Consider the following 10,337-nt stretch of genomic DNA (forward strand, 5'->3'; position numbering starts at 1 on the left):
TTAACTTCATAATTATCTCAATCTAATATTATAATAATGATATAATGATTGATAATATAATAATATAATAGGAGAAGCATATCAATAGCTATTATAACTAACTTCGCACACCCACATATTCTAAACAGTATATTAGATTTTAACGAGTTTTTTGTTGTCTCTGTATGCAACTTAACTCTTATAGCTATTGATTTGACTTTTGGGTAGTAAGAATGGATGTTGTGAGATCCATTATGCGTGCAAGGGTTAAAAAGTAAACCTTTCAAAGTGTCACTCAATACTTGCTTAAAGATGTCCCAATCACTGTGCACTTAAAATTGTCAATACTTACGCATAAATGCCTAGGTAGTCGTGCACTATGGGTACCAATAAAGGTGCACATATAGGCCAATTATGGTAAAAAATGCTTGAAAATGAGTGGCTATTGGTACATGTAAAAATTATTAATGGTCTTTGAGTTATTTGTTTTTTGGTTTTTATTAAGTTAGTAATTGGAGGGTTGGGTGTGCAAGGAATGAACTGATTATTCGAACATGAATAGTAGTTGGTGCTCTTCTCCTAATTTTTAAAGTGGAATAATGAACATATACGATCTACTTTACCTATATTCCTCTAAAGATAAATATACTAGTAAAAATACACATATTCACAAAAAAAAGATTTGATGATACAAGAAAACTCTTAAAAGAACAACATGCGAGAACAAATAACAACATAAAATAAACCACCTAAACAATGAGAGCAACTCCTCTATCGGAAGAGGCAAGGATCCCATCATCTGGTTTACCCCATGGATCAGGAAGTCGGGATAACGTCATAAAAAGACAATTCCTCATCGGGTTTATCTTTAAAATTTCTCTGTATGAATCACCCCTTGCTGTTACTGTAAAAGAAAAAAAAAACAAAAAAAAAACGTAAAACAGGCTATGGCTTTCAGCCAGTTTTGTATTTTTTATATCCACCACAACTACTGTTTAAATATTTGGGTTCGTTGATAACATTATAGACGACATTTTGTACAACTACCCTTGGTTTTTCTGTAGTTACAGTGTCTGGAAGATTTCTTGGGTTTCAGTGGGCTTGAAGTAATTGTTGACTTTGTAATTACATTGACAGGCAGTAAGCACCACATTCTGGTTTTGTTCTTCTTTACTATTTGTTTTTTGTGCCTACAAGTCACGCTTTCACTCTACTGTCAAAACTTTTTCATGCATTTAAAAAAGTTCAGTCAACGTTAACTCTATTAGAGGTGAATCATAGGTAACGTAGCCCAAGTCATGGATTAGGATCCATTATTATAATAGCCAGAATCCTCTATATAATCACTTTCAAAGGCCCAAAAGATTCATGGATCATCATTCCAGTTTCTTGAACTCGTTTCATGGATTGTTTGCTTCTTCTCTAGCTCTCTCTTTGTTGAGAAACAGAGAAGAAAACAAGTGTGAATCCATGTAATTTGGATTCAACGTGAAATTAGTGATACAACTGATGTGAAGTGTGAACTAAAGAATAAATTTCTTGGGCTTTTTGAGGATTTGCTAGTAAAATAGATTCAATATGACATGTTGGTCTAAATGATGTGGATTAGTCAATGAGATTTTTCTTGGGTGATTGAGGATCTCTGCGTAATCATTCTGCAGTATACCAGTTGAAGTGGATTTAAAATGTCATGTTGATCTAAACAGTGTGGTCTTGATAAAAAATTTCTTGGGTATTTGAGGATCTCTTCATAATCCATTTTTCACAAGAAGTTTGGACAAGATGGCGTCAGTCTCAGTGTCGGAAGTAAAGAGAAGGGGATCCGGGAATGGGCAATTCCTGCCAGAGGAGTCCTTCCAAAGTTGGAGCAGTTATGCAAATGCCTTGAAGCAGACACCTTATAGGCTTTATGAAAGGGCGTTTACAAGGTCTATGGATGCGGAGGAGATATTTGAGATCAAAGCAAGAAGTGGTCATGAGATGAAGAGGACCCTCAATTGGTGGGATTTGATTTGGTTTGGGGTGGGTGTTGTTATTGGTGCAGGAGTTTTCGTTCTCACTGGTTTGGAAGCCAACGTGGATGCCGGCCCTGCAATCATATTGTCATATGTTATCTCTGGACTCTCTGCTCTCCTCTCTGTTTTTTGTTACACTGAATTTGCTGTCGAAATACCGGTTGCAGGTATGAGTCATCAAGTTTCTTTCTTTGATACTTCAAATGAATACCCGGCTTAGACAAATTCTTGTTGTTTGCTTGTTTGTTTTTTCAGTTGGGAAATCTTTTTTTATGTATCATTTAGGGTAGTAAGCTCCGACATAGCACTGAAATACTGTCAGTAGAAAGTATTAGATACATCAAGCACTTTCCAGTCTTCAAGCAGGCTTCAAGGTGCAATTTCCGAAATTTTTGTGTTACCATACTCTCTTTCTGGGAAATGGCTATCCAGCATCTACGTCGCACCAAGGTATTCAGGATGGTATTCATGATAGTGTATGAAGTCTGTGGATGTCTTGGTGCATCGTAAAAGTTGGATAGTCATTTCTCTCTGATTTATAGGCTATAACGGTCTATCTGTATTCATTATGGTGTATGAAGACTGTAGATATACTAATGCATAATAAGGCCATTCCCCTCTCTCTGAGGTATATGTTATAGCAGCCTATCTCTAAAATGAGATTTCTAATTCTGTCTGTTCCGTCTTAATGTTCTGCCTCCTTGTGGTTGTTTAGTTACCACATGAAGACAAGTAGCTCAATCGTAGAGCAGCCCATTCACTCAATCAACACAGGTCAAAGGGGGTTTGTAGTTCAATTTTCATTGTGCAAGTAACCCATTAATATTGAATATTTAGGGCTCAAAGGAAAATGAAATTTCACCTACAGAGTGGCCTTTGTCGTAGGCATGCACTAAAGAGAGGGGGCTAAGAGTTCCAGCAACCGCTAGAGAGATTGCAGTTAGAAAGGAGGATAGTTAAAATATCACAAGACTACTTTAAGTGCTATACTTTCAGAATTTCTCTCAGGAGTTTCTGAAGCTCCCCCTCCATGGGACCAGTAAGTTGGGTGTCCTTGTTTTCTTTTACAAGATTTTTGTTATTTTTAATTATATTTTGAAAAAATACATTGAAAAATGGAAATAGCTATCCAGTCATCAAGATGCACCATGACATCTATAGCTGGATGTTACATAATTGAAGTTTTGACTTTTCATCCTTGAGAATTACTATTATTCATTTGAAATGATGGTACAATGAACAAGTTGCAAGCAATTTTCATCGATAAGAAATAAAAATTCAATTATATAACATCCAGCTATGGATGTCATAGTGCATCCTGATGGCTACACCCACTAAGGAAAAGCCAGATCTATTCAAAGATCAAATTCCCATTGAGACAGATATAGACCAACATCAACTAATCTTGTCAGTGTTAGTTTGCCTTTGTTTAGTGAGGCACCATCAGCTATATGTTTTTGCACATTCTATTTCAATGCTGTTGAATATCTGTCCCAATCTTTTTGGTCTTGTATTCTAAGGTCTTAGCTTAGAATTCTATGCTCTTCGTGTTTCTCTCCTATTAAGCATTACAGGCTACTTAGGTGTCATGCCTTGTGGGTCCTTTCTTAACTATTGGTTAGCGTCTGTGATATCCCTAATTTACAAGCAATTTTCTCTGGTTGCTTCTCCCTTTGATGGTACTTGACTTCCATTTAATAATTTCCTTCTCCTTCTAGACAAACCTTCAAGTAAGCAGTATCAGGTGTCCTAGTTTTGAATCCTATACTCTAATTTCTCTAATGATAGCCTTCATATGATCTCTTCCCTTGTGGACAACCTCAGTAGATATTTTAAAGATGTAGACTTGGATTTATATGTAGTAAGGTGTATTGTTTAGATCTTTCATTGTAATAGATTGATTGTATGTTGCTGACCTGGTCATGTTTATCCAATTTCCACTTTTGGTTTTGGATGGTTCCCTCTTGCAACACAAGTTGAGAATGGAACAGGATGGTTGCTATCCATTGGAGTACTTTCTGTTTGATCATGTTTCCGCTTTGTAACCAATTCTTCCACAGCTATCCATGTTAAACTGTCCTACCATCGGTCTTTGCCTCTCAGCACATAGCAAGTTGGTCAAACAACCATTTAAGATTCAGGTTGTTTTACACTGCAAGTGAATATAATGGCTTATTATAAAGTTGTACCCAACAAGTAATCAAAAAGGAAATGAATACTATTGGCCAGAAAGGAACTTGATACAATATTTGGGAAGTTGTGCTCTACATCCAGACTTCTTATGCCTTTTGATTCGATCTCTTTTTTCTTTGTCTGTGGTTTCACAATAAAGTGCCTGCAATTTTTGTATTCATTTGGATCTTATTTTTTTATGTGGTTCACAAGCCGCACCATGGTTGAGAGTTATCATAGATTACTTTCTTCCCTGCATACCTATACAGCGTCAGTGGAAGTCAAATCATTCCAAGCTTTAGGTTGAAAATTTAGCCACATCAGTGAAGGATGTGACTAACGAACTGAACTGTAGTTAAGGATCATCATATATTCTTTTCTTCACTCCCTGCATAGACAGTGCCGGTGGGAGTCAAATCATTCCGAGCTCTAGGTTGAAACTTTAGCCCCTTGAGTAAGGGAAGATGAGAACTCTTACAGAGGAAATGGCTATCCAGCTTCTAGGATGCATTAATGTATAAATTACTTTCATGCATCATAATTTTGTATTGGTGCATTTTAAAGACTAAATAATCATTTCCACAAATGAATATGAGTCCCATGTTTAGATTCAAGCATGCATAAATACCCTATGCCACTTCTATTTTCGTTAGTTAACCCTCCTTTTATAGGTAACTGGACCTTGTGGGGGCTAGCTTGAAGCTTACCTTGTTTTACAAATTAGAAAAACAAAAAAATATAATAGAAATGCTGGAAGAAGGGCATTTATGTGTCTGCATTTGCACATTTATGTCTGTATAATTCAAAAATTAAAGAACAGTACCCTGATTTTCATCTTCCAACTTTGTTGGGTTACATATGCGTATTTTCATTTTCTATGAGATTCATTTACAAGTTACCTGATATAAAATGTCAGACAAGGTACACAATAATTGTGAAATCGTAGTTGTTATTGGGCACTACAATATGCACCACTTTCACTGCCAACTATTTGTGAATGTGCAGGTAGTTCCTTTGCCTATCTAAGAGTGGAGCTGGGAGATTTTGTGGCTTATATTGCTGCAGGCAATATCCTATTTGAATATGTCATTAGTGGAGCAGCTGTTGCCAGATCATGGACGTCCTACTTTACCTCACTTCTGAATCATGACTCTAATGATTTTCGCATCCACACAGATCTAGCTCAAAATTACAATCTACTGGATCCAATTGCAATTGCAGTCCTTCTGATAGTGGGGCTTATAGCAATAATGAGTACTAAAGCCACTTCTAGATTGAATTCTGTCTCAACAATTATACACATAGTCCTCATCATATTTGTTATAGTAGCAGGCCTAACAAAAGCTAATACCTCAAATTACACACCATTTGCCCCCTTTGGAGCTAAGGGCATTTTCAGGGCCTCTTCAGTTGTCTTCTTTGCATATGTAGGGTTCGATGCAGTGGCTACGATGGCTGAAGAAACCAAGAATCCTGCAAAAGACATTCCTCTGGGACTGGTAGGATCTATGGTAATTATCCTAGTGGCCTACTGTCTCATGGCTGTCACTCTGTGCCTGATGCAGAGTTATGTTGACATTGATCAAAATGCTGGATATAGTGTTGCTTTTGAAAAGGTTGGAATGAAATGGGCCAAGTATATAGTGGACCTAGGAGCCTTGATAGGAATGACTACTGCATTACTAGGAGGAGTTGTAGGTCAAGCCAGGTATTTAACCCACATAGCTAGAACACACATGTTGCCTCCCTGGTTTTCATTGGTCCATGAAAAAACAGGAACCCCAATCAATGCAACACTGACCTTGGTTTTAGCAACAGCAGTAATAGCATTTTTTACAGAATTGGATGTTCTTGCAAAATTGGTTTCCATCAGCACATTGATCATATTCACACTAGTAGCCATAGCTTTGTTGGTTAGAAGATACTATGTAACTGGTGAAACCAACAAGCATAATCAGAATCTGTTAATCCTGTTCATGTTGCTAATTCTAGCATCCTCTTCAGCTACAGCTATATATTGGGCTAGAAGCAATAACTGGACTTGTTATGTAATAACAGTCCCCATATGGATGCTATCAACATGTGGATTATGGATGTTTGTTCCACAAGCAAGGAAACCAAAGCTTTGGGGTGTGCCACTGGTGCCATGGCTACCATCTCTATCTATTGCCATAAATATTTTTCTTCTGGGTTCTCTAGATTCCAAGTCCTTCATTCGTTTCGCAGTTTGGACTGGTATATTGTTGGTGTATTACCTACTTTTCGGACTCCATGCATCCTATGATACTGCAAAAGCCCAGAAAGGTGCCAAGATTGGGGTCACAGAGGGTGAAGAAGATGGAAAAGATAGCTTTAATTACCAATCTGAAACCAATATATAGCAGACCATCTTAGCTTTATGGACTCATTAGGCTCTTACAGGGATAGTTTCAAGTTTCAACTGGTCATCAACCAGGGGGTTCAAGTGGATTGAACCACTCTTTGAATAAATTCAGATTTGTGAATGTTTCCTTTGTGATTTGTTTACATAATGATTTGAACAATCAGTATATTTGCTCAATGCTTATATAGAGTATGTATGCATAAGACTTGATTCCAGAAGAATTCAATGTGTATATATATATTTCCTTGGTGTCCTGTTATTTGTTTATTTCTCTTCAGATAATGTTAGGCAAATGACTTCATGAACTACTTTTTGAAAAGTACTTCCACATATAATGGGTATTTTGAAGTTGATTGAAATCTCTTTTATGAGATGTTTTTGTCTTTCTTTATGTGCACACCGAGTTCAGTTTCAGCTGTATTCACCAATGAATTAATTGAATTGTACTAAGCTCTTTGATAATGCAGATTTCTATTAATTAGACTTTAGTTATGCAGGTACATATGAAAGAAGTTTTAAATTGAAATATATACCTTTGTGTGTTGGAGAATAACACCTTGACATAAATATTTTAGGGTAGATAATTAAACAAATAACAAAAGTTTAGGATGAGAATGTAAACGAATGAGATCAGATTTTTTTTTCAATACAGTAAAAAATATTGTATAGATATTCATAATCATGTAATTGATCAAATTTATCTTAATAAAGATTGTGTAATAATGACTCATTAATGATGATAAGTATAAAATGAAGTAGCATCAAATCACATCTTAATTTTTCAACAATATAATGGGTTTAGATGTACAACCTCTTATTTTAATATATACACATTAATACCTTTGGTCATAAGTCAAGTATACATGGTCTCACAATAGCTCAAGTAGTCAAGAACAAGAACAACAAGAAGTGTTCTTTTGGAGTCTTCATGATTTTCCTCAACTTCTAATTCAATTAGGGAAGACTTGAACCCATCAATAGAAGAAGTCTCATTCCTCCCCATCCATCAACCAAGTTGAAGAAACATGCAATTATAATATGACGATTTGACACTCCGAGATTTATCTTTCTTGATTCATTTCTAAAATTAATCCATAGCATGAACATGAATCAAAGTTCTTAACACATGAATATTTCATTACAAACAAGTACAACACTTCAAAACATATTATTTAAACACTAAATATGCATATAAACACTAATATATTAAAGATGACAACACATGATACAAACCAAGCAATGTGTGTAAAGATAAGGAACATGAACATAAGAATGCAACACAATGATAATGCTTGAAACAAAACTAATAGTGAATACACCATAAGGAAACACAACATAAGAGTGCATACATAAGAATCACAACTTGACACTCACTCCAAGTCCCATACCGCACCAAAGCACACATCTTCCAAATGGTAGTTTACCATTGCACAAAGTACTAACTTAAGTAAGTAGAGCTTAGCCAATAGCAAACACAAGCACCATTCCACCAAACCTTATCAAACGAAAAATGGTTTACTAAATGAGTCATAGGTCTTTAGCTAGAGAATCCTAGCTCTAGTGATAAGAAGGGACATAATATGTACATCCGTAGAACTTGTGAGCTCTTGCTTAACTAACACACTAGAATGTGAGAGTTGTGAGTTTAAGGCAAGATTAAAATATCTTATAATCTTATTTAAGAGGAGATGCTCTTCAAATATGTTGGATAACAAAGTAGTGAAAAACAATGCCTATGGATTACTCATATCTATTGGGATAAGGTGTTGTACACCTTGCATAATTATAGTGTTGTAATATTTTTTTTTTAATTATTTGTGGTGTACCTAGGTACCTAGGGGTTTGTGCATCACTAGGGGAGAGCATTCTTGGGACCCCTTTATGTGTTGTTTGTAACATTGGGATAATTATTTAATATTAGGAAAAAGAATATAATAAAGTGAAAACTTAATATCCAATTTAAATGTGGGGTCAATGGTTTTGTGATTCATGGCTTTACTATACTAGTTGGTTGTATTTGTGTGAAATTGAGTCTATATAAACAAGCACATATTTAGCAGTTAAGCTTGGTTGGGTGAGAGGCATGTCATATTATTGAATCATTCTAAGGAATGCATTTGTGAAGCATGGAATGGGATGTGTGGATTCATGCTTGGTCACATGGAGGATGCATTGAAGAGCTTGATGTTTTAGAAATATTAATTGTAACTTTGTAAGTTCACACATTGTTTATTTGTTGAATATTAAGATGGAGTATCGATGCTTTTGGAGGTTGGGTTTTTCCCTCATGAGGGTTTCCCCAAAGTATATCATGTGTTATCTTGTGGCTTGTCTATTTGATTTATGCATAATGGTTATCCTACAAGCTTATATGCATGTTTTTCTCTCATGGGTTATGCAAGAAATGGATTAAAAGAATTGGGTATTGATGAATTATTTCCTAATAAAGTGGTATCTCTCATGGGTTATGTAGGAAATGGATTACATGAATTGGGTATTGATGGATATTGTGAGAGAGTATGCAACTATTTGGGTTGTATATGTGGATCATTATGATTCTTTTTGGTACTATATTATTTTGATTACTTATCACACCTTGATACAAGCATTGATTGGTAGACTTGATATGCCTTGGTTCTATCTTCATATTTGATATTACCCATGCAATGGGAGTTCCTAAATATGTATGTACTTCATTGATATGTTTGATACATGGAGCTAGATTGTGATTTATGGGTTGGATATATATTGTTGGCATGAGTTTATTGATGTTATTGATACCTTTGAGGTATGGATGGTTGTATGTATTGGCATATGTTGTAGATGTCATTTTCGATCTTGTGATTTTTTGGCATTATGAAAAGAGCTTGGAGCTTTTGTTATCACATTGGAATTGATGCATATGTTCTTAGATTGATGCATTTTCACCTTTGCTTGCTCCTTGTATTCAATAAGTGGCATGTTGGAGGATGAGAGGGCTTCTTGCTTGAGATAGTGATCACTTGCTTTTATTGTTGGTATCTTGATGGAGCACAAGAGTATGTTGGAGATTCATGTAGTTTCATGTATGGCTTTGATAATGCATTTTCATTTATTGACACTTATGCAATGTATACAACAAGTGGGAGAATATTGGGATAAGATGTTATACACATTTCATAATTATAGTGTTTGTAATATTTTTTTTGTTATTATTTGTGGTGTACCTAGGTACCTAGGGGTGCATGCATCACTAGAGGAATGTAACACGCTAACTATTTGAATTAAATATTATGCACATACTTTGAAGCAACTTGAAGAAAATAAAAAAGTTTAACTAAAAGCATGTACAAATTATTATTTTAAATGTAACAGTTATCTATGCATTGCATGAATATTCAAAAACATGATTATCCTAATGAAGCAAATATGAAATTGGAAAATTAATACATATACATAATTCTAAACTAATTAATAATGACATTAATAGAAATAAAGAGAATGCGCTAAAGATTCTACAATGAATTGTTCTTCGATTGATATCTTCATACTAGTCTTGGCTTGATCTTACTAAGAGAGAGCATCATCAAGGTGTTTTTCCTCCAACCATAGACCTGATAGCCCCCCATACACCTTCCTTACAGAACTTGCCTTACCCTTCACGAGAGTGTAGACATTGGGCTAGGTCTGATTTCCATTTGAGATCTGATGTTTTGAATCCTACACTACTCTAGCCGATCACACACTATAGGTACCTCCTAACTAGCATGACCTCTGACAAGGAAGTCTATCTGGTTCAAGTGAACCTA

General features: G+C 35.4%; 1 protein-coding gene across 1 annotated transcript; it reads left to right on the plus strand.

Moving 5' to 3' along the window:
• Positions 1-953: 953 nt before the first annotated feature.
• LOC131036936 (cationic amino acid transporter 1) lies at positions 954-6,803 on the plus strand. The gene is made up of 2 exons (XM_057968949.2): positions 954-2,161; positions 5,172-6,803. The coding sequence occupies exons 1-2, from the start codon at positions 1,762-1,764 to the stop codon at positions 6,545-6,547; spliced, it is 1,776 nt and encodes a 591-aa protein (XP_057824932.1). The 5' UTR covers positions 954-1,761; the 3' UTR covers positions 6,548-6,803.
• The last annotated feature ends 3,534 nt before the right edge of the window (positions 6,804-10,337 follow it).

Source organism: Cryptomeria japonica, chromosome 11 (genome assembly GCF_030272615.1).
Source record: "Cryptomeria japonica chromosome 11, Sugi_1.0, whole genome shotgun sequence".
Taxonomy (NCBI): domain Eukaryota; kingdom Viridiplantae; phylum Streptophyta; class Pinopsida; order Cupressales; family Cupressaceae; genus Cryptomeria; species Cryptomeria japonica.

Coding starts and splice junctions, on each gene's coding strand:
- LOC131036936 (XM_057968949.2), top strand. CDS start 1,762: ATGGCGTCAGTCTCAGTGTCGGAAGTAAAGAGAAGGGGATCCGGGAAT. Junction 2,162..5,171: donor TGTCGAAATACCGGTTGCAG/GTATGAGTCATC, acceptor GTGAATGTGCAG/GTAGTTCCTTTGCCTATCTA.